The 19612-nt window shown below is 49.4% G+C and overlaps 1 protein-coding gene across 1 annotated transcript in view; it reads left to right on the forward strand.

The window, feature by feature from the left end:
• The first annotated feature begins 635 nt into the window (after positions 1-635).
• The window catches only part of LOC118210050 (FRAS1-related extracellular matrix protein 2-like), a 79416-nt gene continuing 60439 nt past the window's right edge, over positions 636-19612 (forward strand). Inside the window, exons 1-2 of the mRNA XM_035385876.1 lie at positions 636-5887; positions 7849-7938. Of these exons, the coding sequence (XP_035241767.1) occupies positions 859-5887; positions 7849-7938 (5119 nt within the window). The 5' untranslated portion in view covers positions 636-858. The remainder of the gene's footprint in view (positions 5888-7848; positions 7939-19612) is intronic.

Here is a 19612-nt window from a genome sequence, read left to right on the forward strand (position 1 = left end):
TTGTGTGCCACGAGAGGGAGCCAAATTATCTACTTGGAATGTCTGGTTTGAGAGGAAACACTTGGTACGCCTTCTACACACCATTATCGTATAATAAATAATTACTGATGTGAATGTCTATATTTTTGATGCATCATTTAAAATGTTAGATTTTAGCACTGATGCATTTGTATGCATTCGTAATCAAGCTATGCAACGTCATTTCACAAAATATAGCTGTGTTTTATTTGACGATATTAAAGACAGTCAGTTTTTAAAAAAACAATGTAAAACGATTTTTAGCAAGCACACTGTCTTCAATCAATGCAAACGCGCCTGTTGGGTACAGCTTTGTGTTTGAAATTAAAGCAGGTTCTAGGCATTTATGTATTCATATGATGTAGGATATACCTCTCACGTTTCCGAATGAATTTTTGAATAGAAATGTATGCCCGCGAGTTATTATCTTTTAAACACTGATCTATAGAGAATAGTTCTGTATACGTTTTTTAATCCCTTGACTCACCTCATTCAACCTGTTACTAGTCTTCCCGGTGCACTGCTTGCCTGTGTCGCCGCTCTCCTCCTCAGAGTGACATCAGTCACGTCCATTTACAACCTGACAAACGCATTCCACCGTAAATATCATCCAATCGCCTGTAAAAGAGGGCGTGATTTCCTTACTCGGGGCTCGCAAGTGCCTGAAGTTTATAACTCGGCGCTGCAGCTCGAGAAGAATGCAGTGTCTTGATACGGATGCGCGTGTGGGATTTTTAAACTCTCGGTCTGCGTTCTTTTAACTTTCAACCGTCCTGTTGTTTTTATTGTGGATTTTATTTGCACAGAAGAGGACATTTACGCAGTGGCTTCTGACGGCAGATGGCTAGAAGCATGTTCTCGCAGCGGCAGAGGACTGCAACAGCCACTGTGGTGTTTTGCAGACTTGTACTATTTGCAGTGACTCTGACAGGTATCGCATCCACGCAAGTTTTTGACAGTTTGGGATTATATTATGCCCTGCGACCGGAACTATCAGAGGATGCTATTCTTGTCGCTAACAATGGAATACGTGTGCCGTTTGGAAGACCCGTTTTCATTGATCCCATCAATGATTTAGTGATTCAAGTTCAGCCAGGAGACAGATGCAGCATAACTGTTTTGGATAATGATCCTTTGTCACAGAGACCCGGGCAGCTTTTCCCAAAGAAGTTTTCATGTGAATTTGGTCCCAACGACGTGAAGTATACGCATTTTGGCTCGAGGAGCCCTTCAAAGGACCGAGTGAGGTTGCAGCTCAGGTATGACACTCAAACGGATACCATTATAATACCGTTTATGATGGAAGTTGAGGTCGTTTTTACGCAGCTGGAGGTGCTAACCAGAAATATGCCACTCACAGTTGAAAAACTTCTTGGCACTAGCAATCCAATCGACAAAAAAATTTTGGAGTTTACTTTTGATAGAAACTCACAGCAGTGCAAGATATCATCCTTAGCTAGTATCAGCACGTTGCCCAGGTACGGCAAACTTACTGATGACGCCAAACTGGGGAAAATGGTGGACTGTGATGAATTTCTGAAGCTAAATATACGCTATCAGCACACATTCACCCACAGGTCTCCAAACAGAGATTACATTCCCATGATTGTGGAATTACAGGACAAGGAGGGAAATTTGCTCAAGCAAGAGTTTTTTCAAATTATGGTGCGCATAAGAGAGGGAGAGGAAAATAACGCCCCCAAGCCTAGTTTTGTAGCGATGATGATGATGGAGGTTGATCAGTTTGTCATGACTGCCATAACCCCCGATATGCTTGCTGCAGAGGACATAGAATCCAATCCTGATGATTTGATATTTAACATCACCTCCCCTCTCTCCTTCGAGGAAGGCTACATTGTGAGCACCGATGATAGGAATATGCCAATCACATCCTTTTATCAGGGAGACCTGAAGGATCTAAAAATAGCCTACAGGCCCCCATCTGTTGATTCAGACGCAGAGAGAATTTTTCAGATCGAGTTCGAGGTGGTGGACACCGAGGGGGCCGTCTCCGACCCCTTTGCGTTCATGATCGTGGTGAAGCCCATGAACACGCTGGCGCCCGTGGTGACCCGGAACACGGGCCAGCTCCTGTACGAGGGCCAGTCCAGGCCGCTGTCCAGCTCGCACAACCTGGAGATCAGCGACGAGGACAATTTAGTCGACGTCAGGGTCACCGTCATCAACGGGCTGCGGCACGGCGAGCTGACGGTCCTCGGGGCGAGGAGGAAGTTCTTCACCCCGTCGGACCTCGACGCCGGCGTCGTCATTTATCAACACGACGGCAGCGACACCTACAGCGACAACATCATTTTCCGCATGACGGACGGCAAGAACGAGGTGGAGTTCCTGTTTCCCATCACCGTCGTGCCGATGGACGACGAGCCGCCCATTATAAACGCCAACACCGGCCTGGTGCTGTTCAAGAACCAGATGATGCCCATTTCCCCCCTCATGCTCAGTGCTGCGGACATCGACTCGGAGGACTCGACCATTAAGTTCACGATCGAGCCTCCGTTTTCCGCGATCGGAGAGGTGTTGCTGCGCCAGTCTGAAGCACCAGAAGACCCATCGACCTGGAAGTTCAGTGCAAAGGACGAGGTGTACGAGAAGGTGGTGACGGAGTGGCTTCAGCAGGACATTACAGATGGGAAACTGTTCTACAGGCACGTTGGCCCTCACAGCACAGACACGGTCATGGACCAGTTCGTGTTCCGAGTTCAAGATGACAACGACCCGCCCAACCAATCAGGGGAGAGCGCTTTTATCGTCAAGGTTCTTCCGATTGACGACATCCCACCCACACTCTTTCTCGGAACCACCTTGCAAATGACTGTGCACGAGTACCAGTTGACCCACTTCCGCAAAAAATTCCTCCGGTACACCGACTTGGATTCAGAGGACAGAGATCTGAAGTACACCGTCATCCAGCCGCCGACCGACACAGATCAGAACAGCCCTATAATACTCGGATCTATCGTTTTGACGGAAAGCCCTACGACCGTGGTCACCGAATTTACCCAGGCGCAAATAAATCACCACAAAATAGCGTACAAGCCCCCTGACCTGGAGCTGGGAATCACCGCCCACGTGGTGCAGTTTCGCTACACCGTTGAAGACACTGCTGGAAATAGTGTGGAGGGAGATTTCTCCATATTTCTTCAACCTGTTGACAACAAGCCTCCTCAGATAACCAACAGTGGCTTCACGGTCTTTGAACGGGGCACCCATGTCATTACGAGCGCAGAACTGGACACCACCGATGCCGACACTGACAGTAAACAGATATCGTTCACGCTCACTCAGCCTCCGCTTCACGGTCAGGTCCAGTACTCATTCACTGACATGACCAAAGGGGATTCTTTTAAACTGAATGACATTTCTAGTGGCAAAATCTCTTATATTCACAATGGGGACGAGTCCACAACAGACACATTTCAGTTGGACATCAGCGATGGCATCCATGTTGTCACGATCACCATCAAGATAAACGTGAAGCCTATCGACGATGAACCCCCCACAATTAATCTCCCTGTGGGCACAATCGGTTCGTACATAGACGTCTTGGAGAACGGAGCCACAGAGATCACAAGCAACGTCATTCAGGGAAGGGATGAGGACACGGATGACCTCAGGCTGACCTTCATCGTGGAAGACCGTCCATTATTTGGGGAAATCCTTGTGAACGGTGTGCCCTCTGAGAGGTTCACCCAGGCAGATATTATCAATGGCGTGGTGGTTTATGCCCACACCAGTGGAGAAATCGGCTTCACCACAAAAGAGGACTTTTTCAATCTGACCCTCACAGACATGTCAGACGAATGGACTGTTGGAGGCAACAAAGTGAAGGGGGTCAGAGTGCAGGTCACCATTCTACCATTAGACAGCCAGGCACCAGAGGTCACAGTGGGCACGCAGTTCAGTGTCGTCGAAGGGGAGAAGAACGTCCTTGAGATCCAGCATGTGAACGCCGAAGACGTCGACACACCTAAAGACGACCTTCTCTGCACCATCATCGTCCAGACCTCCTCTGGTTACCTTGAGAACATTTCTCCAGCCCCAGGCTCAGAGAAATCCAGGTCAGGGACTGCTATCAGTGCTTTCACCATTAAGGACATAAGACAAGGTCACATATATTATGTGCAGAGCATTCACAAAGGTGTGGAGCCCGTGGAGGACAGGTTCACCTTCCGGTGCTCCGATGGCATTAACTTTTCAGAGAGACATTTCTTTCCCATAGTTATAATTCCCTCCACTGATGAAAAACCGGAGATCTTCATGAGGGAGTTTGTGGTGATGGAAGGCATGAACATTGTCATTGACACACCTATTCTGAATGGGGCAGATGCAGACGTCCCAGCGGATGAACTGACATTCATTATCACCAAGCCACCCAAACATGGGTTCATCCTCAACCAGCTTTCCACCGGCACAGTCCCAGTAACCAACTTCACACTCGACCAGATTAAAGAGGCCTCAAGTATTGTTTATGAGCATGATAACACAGAGACCACAGAAGACAGCTTCGATGTAATGCTCACTGACGGCAAATTCACGGTGCAAAAAACCATTATTGTCATGATAATTCCTGTAGACGATGAAACACCCAGAATGGCAATTAACGATGGCCTGGAAATTGAGATTGGGGAAACAAAAGTAATTAACAATAAAATTTTGAAAGCAACTGATCTTGACTCTGAGGATAGCACTCTGACGTACGTAATCCGCTACGGGCCTGGGCAAGGCTTCTTACAGAGGAAAACCCCTTTCGGCTTATATGAAAACATTACAGTTGGCATGAAATTTACACAGAGTGAGGTGGACCAGGAGCTCATTGTGTACATACACAATGGACAGGAGGGCATCCGTGACCTCATTAAATTCGACGTCACCGACGGCCTGAACCCACTCATTGACAGGTACTTCTACATTACCGTAGGCAGCATCGACATGGTGTTCCCAGATGTCGTCAGTAAAGGTGTTTCTCTGAAAGAGGGCGGTAGGGTGACGCTCACCACGGACCTGCTCAGCACCAGTGACCTCAACAGCCCAGATGAAAGCCTGGTCTTCACCGTCACCAGGGCGCCCGTGCGAGGGCATTTGGAGTGCACGGACACGCCCGGTATGCCCATCACCACCTTCACCCAGCTCCAGCTGGCCGGCAACAAAATCTACTACATCCACACCTCCGACGACGAGGTGAAGATGGACAGCTTCGAGTTTGAGGTGACCGATGGCTACAACCCGGTCTTCCGCACCTTCCGCGTGTCCATCACGGACGTCGACAACAAGAAGCCGGTCCTGACGATCCACGGCCTCGTGGTGAACGAGGGTGAGAATAAACTCATCACCCCCTTCGAACTGACGGTGGAGGACCGGGACACCGCCGACCGGCTGCTTAAGTTCACCGTGACCCAGCTGCCCATCCACGGCAGGCTGCTCTTCAACAGCACCCGCCCCGTCACCTCCTTCACCAAGCAGGACCTCGACGAGAACATGATCAGCTACAAGCACGACGGCACCGAGTCGACCGAGGACAGCTTCTCCTTCCTCGTCACCGACGGCACCCACACGGACTTCTACGTCTTCCCCGACACCGTGTTCGAGACCCGCAGGCCGCAGACGATGAAGATCGCCATCGTGTCCGTGGACAACGGGGTCCCGCAGGTCGTGGTCAACAGGGGCGGCCCGACCTTGCGCATACTCACGACTGGCCACCTGGGTTTCACGATCACAAGCAAGGCCCTGAAAGCGGAAGACAGAGACAGCACCCATGCTTCCGTGACCTTCAGGATTACCATTGGCCCGCTGCACGGCTACATCATCAACCTGGGGAAGGGCAATGCCACGATCACCACGTTTACACAAGGTAAAAAAAAGAGACATTCTATTCTCCTTTTTTTCAGCTTTTGCGCTTAATCCATGCACCATTATTTTATATCTGTGTAATTACTGAGCTGAGAACCACACAAATCCATACCTTTCATGTGCACTACAGTTTGCTCTGCAGCAAAGAGCTGTGCATGTTAATGCTTGCATCAAGAAATCCTTGAACTATGTTCAATTTTCGGTTGCAGTACTTCAACTTCTTCAGAGAAAAGAGGCGCGGATGTCTAGTCATTGCATATTAGCCTAAGCACTCTGTATAACTGCAGAGACCCCAGTGGAGCCAGAGGTTGTGATTTTACTTTACATATCTAACTTTCCTAAATAATTGACAGGAGCTCAGCTTTTTAAGCGCGTTTTTCCAGTTTTAGCATTAACACAGGTGGCAGAAAGGTAACGGCAGGTTTCTCAAGCTGCTCTGGCTACTCTGTCAGTACCTCTGGAATCTCCAGTGTTCACAAATGCAGACAAGCACATTCAAGCAAGCTCACTGTCAGCTTCCAACCGCCATTACCGTCTTTGGGAAGTCACCCCCCGACCAGCTGAATTTCTCATACCTCATCTATTTCACACACATGGAGTCTTGTCAGTAATATTTATTGAAGGATGAATAGAGCTGCCCTTACATTTTGTTGTTTTTATTTTGGGGATGGGGGGGGGGGCGGAGGGTGAGGGGCAATGGTGCTAAATAATGGATGTGGTGATGAATCTGAGGGCCCGTCGCAGGGTGTGAAATCCATCTCAGCTGTGCGCAGACTGAAAGACAGCCGAGTATCAGAGTCTAAGACGCACGAGCAAGGCTACAAATGAAGAGAGAAAAACGGAAGGGGGGGGTGGATTGGCAAACAGTTCCCATCAGAGCGACCAGTGGGGGCGGGAGAAAAAGCACAGATCAATGAGATTTATTTACAGATTCAATTTTCTGCACAGCTTCCCCATACACGCTTGCTAAATATTTGAAGAAGACTCTGGAGGGGGGAGGGGGGGGTCGGCTAACGGACAGTAGTATCTGAAGCTGGTCTTTGCATGCCTCCAAAATTGATGGTTTACATTTTTATGAGCCTGCTTCTTTGGAGGGGGGGGGGGGGGGGGGGGGGGGAATGTTTTCACATCAAATATTGAGGACGGCAGGGTCGATAAACTTCACACCACTCTCGCTCGCCAGGGAACTGAGCATCCATGCGGGGATTCCAGCTTAGAAGATGACAGATGTTGTTGCCGCTCCTTGAAGCTTAGCTTTTTCTAGGAAGTTTTTTTTTCCTCTTTCCTTCCTCTCCCCTGTCATTAAAGAGTCACCTGCTGTTCTTAAGTTTTAGTGACTCTTCCTTTTACAATTCGTTGAAAGTGAGTTAATTGAACGGTTTCCATACCCTTTCATTTGCTGTTTCCCTTGAGTCGTTTTATATGCTGTTTTAATGCATGTCTGGACGCTGGGGAGTTCTGCTAGGCAGGCGTTGACATCAATTCATGATATCAAACAAGTGCTGAAGCCTGTATAGGGACTCAGCTCTCATACTGCGATCAATGTAAAAGAGAGAATATAATGTGTACGAGTGGTGACGACTAACCCCGGACAAACAGTGAACCCTTTCTGGAAAACTGGAAATATGAACAGGCTACTCTGTCAGTGAAATCCCTTGCTTCAATTCACAAGTGGTGTTTTGACCGCTGACTGGAATGTCTTATTAGTGCTAATTACTGCAGTGACTCAAAACAGTTTCAGCCTCATTGGAATTACAGGAAATCGTCACTGCATTACGCAACATAATTCAACAGATTACCTTGAGTAAAGCATTCCACCTGTTTGCAAAAATATGCCGGTGTAGTAGAGACGTGAACCCCGGCTGCTTTGTAACCTGTGAAATACTGTGCATTTAAAATTTATGCTGTTAAAATGAAACCGGATGCGGAGATGATGAACGTGCTTCTGATCTGTTTCGTTAGCGGACGTCGATGACATGAAGGTCTGCTACGTGCTGAGAGCTGGAGACAACGCCACGAGTGACATCTTCTACTTCTCCATCGAAGACAGCGGTAAGACACAGCCCTGGCGTGCTTTACTTACGGCAGACTGAATATGCTGCCGTCGTGTCCGTCTGCAACAAGTAGTTTCAGTTTTCGTAAGCATGAATCAGTGTGTCAGGTGCATGTTTGTGAAAACAGGTGAACTAAGCATTAAGTACAGTTTAGTGGTAGGAATAGACGAGCAGTGTTGGGCTGAATGGCCTGTTCTCGTCTTACGTCATGTTATGTTAAAACAAACTACAGTGTCTCAACAGGCAGTGGTTAGCTTAGCATGTTTAAGCTGGACTATTGTTTTAATGATGTTGCCTCTATACGTGCTGGTCTGGGGATGTTGTTGGCTTAGTTTGGCACTATTGCACATATTTAATCAGGTGAACGTACTTACGTTCGTCCTGTGCTGTGAGTCACTGTGGATAAAAGGTCCGCAAAATGAATGTAATGTTAAACAGTCGCTCACAAACGGGGTCGACTGGCTTAAAAATGGGCTGGCTGTAAAATCTGTGGATGAGAAAGCCGACTGAGGCACATTTCACACCTCAGAGTCTGGTGTCTGAAAGGCTTCCATTAAAGCCCTTTTCGTAAACAACAAAGGTGAGAAATCAGAGTAATTTTGACTTTGCTCTCTCAGCCGTGGTTCTTTGCCCAGAGAGGGTTTTTTTTTTTGTTCACAGCGGATGAATAAAAAGGTGCATATAAAGACATTTGTGGAGATGGCGGGTTGTGATAATGAAAGGGGGACGGGGGGGGGGGGGGGGGGGCTGGCACGATAAGATTGAGAAGAGATCACCTTGAAGTTGTGGCGGGGAGAGAGGGGAAGCGTTGTGATCCGGGTGCGCTTCGGGCATGGAGGAGAAGAGACCTCCAATCACACAGGAATCTCGCCTGCTCTTGGCCTGTTCTGACAGGATTTCTTTAAGGTCAGCACAACACACACACCGACTGAGGCATTTTAATGCTGTGACTGCGGTGGTGCGTTAGACTAGGTGTAATGTGGTCGTTAAAAAAGTAGCTTTTAGCCCATAACGTTCGAACCGTTTCGTCTTTTGCGCAGAGAGCCGGTGAGAAAGAGCAAGAAGGTGCATGCGGTTGCACGCAAATGAATATGTGCTCTGGTGTGTGTGTGTGTGTGTGTGTGTGTGTGTAGGTGTGTGTGTGTGTGTGTGTTTGTGTGTGCATGTATGTGGATGTGTGTGCCTGGCTTCCCCCCTTGAAAATCAATTTTGGGTAAAATAAAATTGGCGAGTGATGCTTTCCAGTATGGGCTCTCTGTAAGTAACAGAACCACCCCCCCCCCCCCCCCCCCCCCCCCCAATTCTCTATAACTGCCAAGCACCCTTCACCCCTCCCCCCCACCCCCCCAGCCTGCGTTCTCCTGTCACTCAGGAGGGATCCAGAGGCCCGTCATCTCCCAGCAGCCCCTCCCCACTCAGCTCTTTTTCCACGTGCAGGTCACTTCCATTTAAATAAATTAAAAGGCTCTCTAACTCTTAGGTATGCAAGTGGGAATGTTCAGCCTCCTCCCACCCTCCACCCCCCCCTCCCCCCCCACCACCCCCACTCCCCTCCCCTCCCTCCTACCTTTGTGGGCTTTTTTTTTTTTGTGTTTGTGCGTTTCCGTGATTTGCTGGCGCTGACGTTGATGGTGGCATTTGCTCTAAGAGAGGGCCCGGCCGGCTCTGGGCTTTCTTCGGCTTTTCCACAGCAGTGAAGAAACACAAAAGGCTCTCCTGACATAGGTCTGCGTGCTTCAAAAAATCCCGCCCCCCTCACCCGCCTCCCCACCCCACCCCCCTCTCCCAGTGACGCCGTAACGTGCGGACCCAGGACTGTAATTTTAAAGGTTAACAGCAATCTGTCGTGCGTAAACGCTTGAGAAGTGGAGATAATTAGGCGCTTTTACGGGTCGGTGTGGGATGCTGCTCATTTGGAGCGTAAAGATACCTGAGCAGAGGCAGTGGTGGACGGTCAGACTCGTTTGCGGCTTGTTTCCAGGCTGGTTCTGTCAGCTTCGTCTCTCTACTTCAATAATCCCATCATGTCTTTGGTAGGCCTACTGCAGTTGTAAGCCAACCCTGTTCCTGGAGATCTACCATCCTGTAGGAGTTCAATCGAATCCTAACGAAGCACACCTCATTCAACGGCTAGAGGTCTTCTTGAGCCGCTAATTAGCCGAGTCAGGCGTGCCAAATTACGGTTGGAGTGAAAACCTACAGGATAGTAGAAACTCCAGAAACAGGGTCCGTTACCACTGGTCTACTGTCTTGTTTTGTGTCTCATGCTTAATGATGTCATTCTTGATGATGTTGGTTGTCCGCATTCTGTGTCAGTCTGGATTAGCGCATCTGTTAAATCAATACAATGCACTGCAAAGCCAGGCTGTTCTGTTCCAAAGACTGCTGTGTGTCCATGCAGTATTGTAAAATCCCCAGTGCGCTGGAGAAGAGAAGGCTACAGGTGGGCAGCTGCCATCAAGGCTCAGTGGGCTTTATGATTAACTTGTAGGAGAGGGCAGATAAATCGTGCATATCTCGCACATATTTCACTATCGCATTTTCTTACCTTTATTGCTTCGGCTCCTTGTCAGATGTAAGGAGAAAATATGAACTGCATTAGACTGCTGAAAAAGTGGTGTGTGGTTATGTGGAATCTGAGTCTAAGGCAGAGTAAAGCCTCTAAATGCCTAACATGGAGAGATTCTGGAGCTGAGCTCTTTGTAGCATATTAGAGGAGTAAGTGAGGCAGAATCCTAGTTACTGTAGATCCCCCATGGTATTGTATGTAGAGTGGTTTAAGGGCTAGTCTTCTAACTTTTTAAGAAGGTTGCTGGTTCTCATCCCGGGAGATGCATAGCAGTTGTACAGTAGAAGAATGTACTGAATTGCTTCTCAAAATATCTAGCTCTTTGAATGGATAATATTGTAAAAAAAAAAGAATATAGCATTGTGCCAGACAAATACATACTGTAATGTAATGTAAAAGATGAATGATATTATATGATCATTACTGAAGCAGGTAAGGTCCAAAGGCAGTGCCACGGGTGTGCACCTGTGTGTGTGTGTGTGTGTGTTTATTTTTTAGTATTCACTCAGAACTCATGTCCTTGTGTCTGAGTATCTACTGTACCTGAAGCACATTGAGTCCTTTATTCCTGTAGCGGTGCAGGAGCCTCCATCTTGGAAACGCTTTGCCCTGTCAGACTCTCTCTCAGAACGGGCGTGCGCACAGTCGGCTGGCATCGCCTCAAACGCTCTCCCAGGTGGCCTCCCCCCCCCCCCCTCGCGTCCCGCCGAGCTCCTCCAGGCTCTGAGCTTTGCCGGCGGATTCCCCGAATCCCGCAGGTAGCCAGGTAGCTGTGTGAAAGACGGGCGCCGAGGAGGAGGAGGAAGGACGGTTACCGTGGCGCAGCTGTGCATATTTGCGTTTGAGTTTGTGGAATTAAAATTTCTCACGCGCTGAACCTGAAGCTCAAAATTAGCAATGCACATGTGCGATGCAGTGTGTCCTTTGTGTGGAGAAATGTGTGTTTGTGCGTGCATAGTGTGTGTGTGTGTATGTGTGTGTGTGTGCATTGTGTGTGTGTGTGTGTGTGTGTGTGTGTGTGTGTGTGTATGTGTGTGTGTGTGTGTGTGTATGTGTGTGTGTGTGTGTGTATGTGTGTGCATTGTGTGTGTGTGTGTGTGTGTGTGTGTGTGTATGTGTGTGTGTGTGTGTGTGTATGTGTGTGTGTGTGTGTGTATGTGTGTGCATTGTGTGTGTGTGTGCTTATGGTCCCTTACTCACAGCTGAGCAGACCAGTGTCACAGAGCTCCCGTTCATCCTCATAGAGACGCTCTATTCTGCCCCACAGGCACTCGTATCGTTTGTCCAGTTCTGCACAAATATCATTCCCTCACTGGTTGAAGAAATTTGATCAAATTCGCCCAATGCACGTTTGATAAAGTAAACAATAATTTTCCATGTTATTCCTGTACTGACATACATATTCCCTTTGGAAAGAGGCCAGTGTTAAGAACTTTCAGTTCAATTGCGAATGGTGTTAAACAGAAAAAGAGATTTAATGACTGTAGCCTTGCACAGACTATCACCAAATCAGACCCATGTTAACCGCCTGCAATCAGTACCGAATATTATGACAGGTGTTTGCTGTCTGCATGAAATGCATCTAGCTTAAGCTTGTCCCGGAGTGATGAAATGCTGTTATTTAATGCGGATCTCACACAAGATCATTTTTGCCCCGCGGTGGTTCTTATCTGTTTTGGCATTAAGCCGCGAGCTTGTTCGTGGTGTCATGTCTGGGGGCGGGGGGGGGGTTTCTGTTAGGGCATTTTCTTAATAAAACGAAAAAATGACTACTTAATAAATGAGGTCGGCTGTATGATTCCCCGAAGGCGCATGTCTGTGAGAGCCGTTGTCGGATTTTCGGAATGTTCCGGTGTTTTCTCTTGCCACTCACAGTCCCCCCCCCCCCAACCCTGCCCAGGGCTGTGCCTCGTTGGCATGGCTTCACTTGCTAATCTGGCAGTGACCTCTGACCCCCTCCTCCACCCCCCCCCCCCCCCCCACCCACCTTCACCTCAGGCCTGGGCGATCGCCGAACGGCTTTGATTTTCCGACTGCGGACCTTGAAGGGCGCTACATTACCCCCTCTGCTGTAGTTTGAGCAAAGGGGATTGAAATCGCCCTCCTGATGAATGGCTAAAAAGGCTGGTGGGGGTGGTTGTCTGGCATTCCCTAGCCACCAAGAAAAGCTTGACAAATGACACCAGGGCCAAGGTCCTTAGCGTAGACTGTAATGAAATGTGGCTTACAGAAGATTACTGACACAAAGAGGCTGTGTGGAGCTTGTAAAAATGTAAATATCCTTGGAGCCATTGCTCCCTTAAATAATAAATATCTGTCACGCGCGTAGCTACATTTTTACATGCTGTGCGTTACAGTGCGCGGCTCGCCGTATAAGTCTTAAGAGATTTATTTTGTTTTCTTACTACCTTCAGAGAAGACAAACACAGTAATCCGGAGCAACGTGGTTTGTCTTATCATTTGTGTACGGCTTCTGGGAGAGGTTTCACGCACAGTCGCATGTTAAAAAAAAGGCAGTATTGTCACGCAAAAACACTTTAGTCGGGTCTTGGAAGGAGCAGTATTTGTGTGTGTGTGGGGGGGGTGCATTGGGAGGGGGGGTGGGGGTAAATTCAGGAAAGATGAGGGCACGGGTCAGTGACTCAGAGGCATGTACGTCAGTCCATTCGGCAGTGATGTCAAGGTTTTGAAAGCAGGACAGACGCGGTCAGCGTTGGTGTTTTGGGTCTGGAGTTCTCCTTCTCAGGCTGAATCGTTCACCTGCATCGCCCAGAGCGCTCAGACCGCCCCCCCCCGTGTCTGTAGCAGTGTTTAGGGAGAGCCGGAGGTGGCAGAAGGCTCTTATCACGTCGACTGCTGGGCTGATTGCTGTATTATGATGGCCTTTTTTTTCTTCCACTTTACATCCCCCCAACCCCCCATTCTTAACCTCACCTCCATTCAGGTGAGCTTACCTGAGCACACACAAGTCCAGGAATTCCCTGGCCGAGGCTTGTCTCCCTCTACCTGCCGCCCCCTAATCCGCCCAGTCACTCAGAGTCTCAGCCGTCGCCCACTGACAGACACCCAAACCTGCCTTTTGTTTTTGGGTCCCCTCTCCCAACCCCCCTCGCCGGCTTTGACTGCTGCTCCGGGGCCTGACTGACAGGCAGGAAGATCCTCCCTTTCATCTTGCATTTACCATTTACCATTTACCATCCCCTTGCATTCATTCAAAAAACGATGCAAAAAAAATGAACTCTGGAACTCTGGAACTCTGGAATGGTCATGGGGGCGGCCCGAACCTCTCGTTATAGTGAGATTTCAGAACGAGCAATTCGGTTCGGTTTTCCCTCTTCCAAATTCCAAGCGTTTGGGGTTTGTGGGAACAGGGAAGGGGAACGGATCCAGCCCAGGGTTTGGAACACCCAGGTGTGCTGATCTCAGCCTGGAAGTGCTCGAACCGTGGAGGTGCGACACGACCCCCCCTATCCTCTTACTGGTGCACTGATCCTTAGCCACTGAACCTGTGCACGTTATTTAACAGTACATCATCAGAGGGGGTAAGTTCTGGTCACTGCCAGAGATTGCCCTGCAGGAGTACAAACTCATGAGCTCATGCAGTTCATTAGCACGGATTGCTACAGGAGTGTGAGGCTTGGTGGGTTCGTGACTTAACCCTTCTAAGGCGCGAGATCACAAATATGCGATTAGAATGTTCTTAACTGAACACTCTAATGCTGATGTCACAATCAGTGCTTGTAATGTAAAGGGAAGGAGATCAAAAACATTGAAAAAAACGTTCAAAAAAATCCTGCTCTTCAAAGGGTTAAGTCCATGGTAATCAGCATGGAGATCACTGATGATCATTGGAGATTGATCATATGATCACTGGAGATCTCTTAAAATTTAAGATTACTGGGGATCTATTACAATCACTGGTGATCATCCCTGCAAGCACAGAAAATCTATTGTGATCACTGCAGACCTCTGAAAGCCACTGAAGATTAATTGAGATCAACTGGAAATCTTTGAGGATCACTGGAGATCACTGGTTGAAGCTATAAAGCCATATTATCCCTCTCATTTTAGTCCTCATCAGAAGCTCAGGGTGATGGGGCTTCCCCAAATTCCATTGGGTGGCGCAGGTAGCGGAAAAAACAGCTGGCCCGCACAGGAGCCGGAGAGCATTCCCGCGGGACAGGGGCAAGATCCTCGCGCCCGCGAAAGACCGGCATCCCAACACGTTGTAAAGTGTAAAGCATTATGTGAAGCGGATAATTACTAATCTCTCCCCCACGAAGTACGGATGACACACGTGATGTTTAGTCTGTTCCGTCCCGCACAGCCGTGACAGTTCTTTTCAAGGCGGTGCCACTCGGGGGGGGGGGAATCATCTCGGCGTAGTTACTTCAGGGACATCAGGAGGAGACCCGGAACCACGGTCAAATTGCCTCCTTCACTCCCTCTCTGCCTTTGCTGCTAATGAACTGTCTGGAGGAGGGCTAGGTGGTGATTTTGTTGCCCGATTTTGTTTTCGTATCGCGCCTCGGCGACTGGATTAGAGCCTCCGAGGACTGTGCGGCAACATCTGTTCCAGGCCGGTGGGGATGGGGGGGAGAGAAAGGAGGGATTGCAGTGGGATTGAATCACTGTGCATCAAAACGTGCGGGTTTTACGTGTTGGAATGCGCCGCGCGATTCATCAGCCGGTCTCTGCCTACCTCTTCTTTTTGATTTGTTTTCTCTGAGGCTTCGCATAATTAATGTAGAAAAAGCAGGTGAAGAAAGAAAGAAAAAAAAAACGGTTGAACCTTGGTGTCAGCCTTGGTTGTCGGTGGTGTTACAGTTCCTTTCTCTGTGCGCACGGACGTCTATGAGGAACATGTGTATCTTCACACTCAACAATGGCCTATATATATATAGGCTAATTTACTACAGGATTTGGGTGTTTGTTCTGGCCTTCCATTTGTCCTGCCCCACAGAGAAGATTTATTTGCTGTCCTCCTATGGTGGAGCGGCTGAAAACCAGGTAGTAATTTAGAGATTATCTCGCTGTAAAGCCTGTGGGTTCTCCCTTGTACCGGTGCGGTGGTTTACATGCTTTCTTTCAGGAACGCGGCATTTTGACAAACGAGGCCTTTCTGTGGTTGTGTGTCTTCAGGCTGCCACTCCCCCTTGTTTCCCATGATGCCGTGCTTAATGTACAAGGCGTATCACCCCAGCGGCAAGCGGGGCAGTGCCAGGGGCTTGTCAGCCGCCATCGCGGTGCGTTGATGGGAGGCCGCGCCGTCCGGCGCTCCATCGCTCACTTCCTGTCTCTCTCTCACTGTTTGCCGGTTCGAGCGACCGGGGCCTCCCCCCAGCGAAGGCGGGTCGAGTCAAGCGCCCCTCTGCTTTTAGGCAGTGACATTTATTAAACAGCGGGGCATTTAGACGTTCAGACTGTAAACATAACCCAGGGAGGTTGATTTACAGCGGGGAGTACAAAGGCGGAGGACAGCGTCCTGGACCCGTTCCAGGCGAGGGTATTTCTGCGTGTGTGTGGGGGGGGGGGGGGAGGAGGACGGGGGCTGATGCTCTGGCACAGAGGGCAGGGTCGGCTTGTTTCTGTCAGCCCTCTCGTTCTTCAGGACATCCTCTTTTCTCTCTCTCTCTTCTTTTCTCCGAAGATAAAGGTCTCCGCTGAGACGGGGCGTCGTTAGCGTGACCCGCAGAGTTAGCAGATGCTTGTTCCCGCGGCGACGGTCGACGAGGTTCCGTTTTGCATAGCGTTTGAGGAGGGGGTGAGGGAAAGGGAGTGGGGTACTGAAGGTCTGACAAAAACTCCCATCTTTGTGCTTCTACCGTGGCGGGTTCTCTCTGGCCTGTGGGAAACGATGCAAGGGGCCCAGGAAGAAAGAGAACCAGGCCCCAGCACGGAGTCTCCGGGCCTGAAGAGAAGAGGCTACTCCAGGCCCTGGCTTCTCCAGAGGCCTCTGTGCACCACCGCTGTGTGAAGCCTCTCACAGCGCTCGCTGAGCCATTGCATGCCGGGGGCCTGAGGCACCCAGAGCTGTGGTTCCCTGTTTGACAGACAGCGGGAAAGCAACCTGTGTGATTCCTATGCTTGGGCATGTATATCGCAGTCCTTCAACTCCGTCGCAGAACACAATATGGCTTTTGTACATTTAAGAGCTTAAAGACAAAGCTCTGTACAGTGTTATAGGAATGAGACGTTTCACCGATTTCTCACAAAAGGGTTTCTTTGACCCCACTGTCCTTGACTAAACGAGTGTGGAGTCCAACCAGCATTTAATTTGTCTTAATAATGTGTAGTTTGGACTACATATTGTGGAATTTCCATCCTGAAGTTAAGATGAGTAAAATCATGGCAGTAACTAGTTTTATAGGTTAACTGGGATGAAATATAGGACAAGTGGGACAGTATTTTGCAGAGTGGTAATCCCAGTTTCATTTGACCTACATTTCTGAATCTGGCGCAAGAGAAAGCTGATCCTTTCCCCCCCCTGGTCATCCCAAACTGCCTGGGTGTACCCCGCAAACCGGGCCCACCAGGATGAGCAGGGCACCCCCATGCTCCTTCAGAGCCCAGGGTCAAGGGGTGGAGAGGGGGGGTTACCCCTCATTTTGTTGAATTTCTCCCTATATCCTGGGGGAGAAGAGAGGGGGATTTTCGCTCCATGGGCGCACGTTTCCAAGCAAAATTCCACCGTCTGGGCGCACCAGGCCCGGACTTGTCCGCTTCGTGATGTTACGCGTCGACAGCCTTTCCTCTTCGGGTATTTAGGTTCTGGGTTCAGAAAGAGCTTGCTTCAGCACTTTAGCGCGGACGAGAGCGAGCGAGAGTAAAAATAACCTCGCCATTTTGTCGCGCAAAGACCTGTTACCCTCCTGTCACACGCGGGCGTTGGAGCCGCTCGAGGAGCACTTAAAGGCTTCTGCCTCTCACACGTGCCGAACAGACGAGCTGCATTTAGCGCTTTTCAGACGATCTTCTCCTCTCTTTTACCCTCTTCTTCCCGAGGTAGTCAGGCTTTTTTTTCCCGCTCAGTAAATGAGTCTGGGTGACCTTTTTTCAGCCGCGGATGCTCGGCGGGTACGTCTGTCGGCCCCGTTTCTCCCCCCTGGGCTCCCTGAGGAGCTGTTGACAGGCCGGAAGAGGGGCGGCCTCGCTGAGCCTAATCTCCGGCAGTGCCCTGGGGTCCAGGCCTGGGGCCTAGACAGGCAGCCGCTGTCCCCGCCTCCCTGCCGAGCTCCTTCACTCTCCCCACCTGCGCGTATTTTTAGCAGGGTGATGTGGCACCTAAGTGCCAGCTGCTCTTCTTGCTTTCACATTAAAATGAGACCTCATCCTTCCATCTCCACCCACACAACTCTTAGCCTGTTGCTACCGATTATTGCCAATTATTTGTCTGCTTAATTAGTCATTGTAAGTATGATAAAATTAGTAATTATTAGTATAATTAATAGTAATGATTAGCCAGGTGACTGCATTACCTTATTACCTTGATCTTATTTTTAAGAGTAACCCTTCCCCCTCTGTGTATTATTCGTAAGCATGCGGAGTAGAGACTGCTCCAGCACACCGCGTGTATTCAGTCGATCATGGAAGAAATACCCTATTTTCTTTTTTTTTTTTTACAGAGAACTGAAATTCCCCATTTAGTATTAGATCGATCAGATGTGAATGTGTGGCGATAGTAGATTAGTATCGTAGAATGATAGCCATTGATAAGCCACCCAGGGGTTCCCCCCTGTAGCCTGTAGCCTCAAACGTGGGAACAGGAGCATGCAGGGAGAGATCAGGAGGTTTTACAGTATCGATCCTGTGAGGGATCAGATGCAGCAGTTATCAGGATGTAGGAGCTCTGCAGGCTGGGAAGGAGCATGTAGAATTGTTGAACGGATGGGGGGGGGGGGTGGTGGAGGAGGCCCTCCTCGCAGGTTGAGAAGCTCACCCCCCCACCCTCCCCCTTCCGTCGCGGATCTGCACCAAGGTGTGGGGTGGGGGGGCTAGGGTTTGTGTCCTGATAGTCTTTCATTATTTTGATATTAGCTGTCTGACTGACTGGCACGTTCATGTTTTTGTGTAGCCTTAAGTGATGATCTATACTTGCATTGCTTCATGAAGCCTAAATTAGTAATTGTGATCATGTTCGTCATTTACCATACTAGATTAGGTGCTCTGCTACAGTAAGTAAATAAATAATGTATTCCCTTCAAACTGCAGCCCGCCAAGCATGCTGTCTTTCACATTTTCAGCAGTCTCAAGTTTTACAGTTGTGAATAACTTTTTAAAAATATTTTGTCAGCTAAATTTGTTCTCAGATGGAAGATAAAAAGAAAGGAGGGATCTTCAGCATGCTGCGTGTGAACAAACCCTCAAACCCTTTCAGGTGTTGTTATTTGATCATTTAAAATTTCTCAGTTTAAGTGAAAAATTCTGGATTCCTCCATGAACAGATGAAATCACACAGAACATTGTTCACCCTCTGAGTCTGGATTTAAAAAAAAAAAAGAAGACAAGCCCCCCCCAGTGTCAAAGATGATTTGTGTGTTGTGGAGTGTTCTCCACTGCTGGCTTCCTGCTCGTGTTTCAGGTCTCGTTGCCGGACGCTGAAAACGGGGATTTAACGGGCTGCTAAAGGGAGCCGTGGCGGGCGGGCGAGTGGCACGGGTTTTAGGGGCGGCCCTAGTGAGCGTTGCAGACAGATGGGGCTCTCAGAGAGCCGAGCCCCGTCCGACCGAAAGCCCGGGGGGGGGCTCGGCCGCGCCCGCGTCGGACTCGGCCCGTCCCTCTCGTAGGCCGACACCTCCAGGTCGTCCCCTTCGCGGGGTGAATGAAATCCGTCGGGCGCCGTTTCCTCACAGCCTGTCCTCGAGGTGGGGGTGGGGAGGGCCTGGTGTTGGCTTTAGCCTGCTTGTTGAAAAGGGAGAGAGCCGAAGAGCCGAAGCCGAAAAGCTGAAGGCCCGTCTTTCACCAATGGCGAGGGCCCGCGCGGGGGTCAGCGCACATAAAGCTTGATGGATCGCGCGTACCGTGCTCTTTGCGCTCTCTGCGCCGGGCAGGAGCTTTCACGAGAGGACAGGCGTGAGTGTTTGAGAAGGTCAGGGGTCAGGAG

This window comes from Anguilla anguilla, chromosome 12 (genome assembly GCF_013347855.1).
Source record: "Anguilla anguilla isolate fAngAng1 chromosome 12, fAngAng1.pri, whole genome shotgun sequence".
Lineage (NCBI taxonomy): Eukaryota > Metazoa > Chordata > Actinopteri > Anguilliformes > Anguillidae > Anguilla > Anguilla anguilla.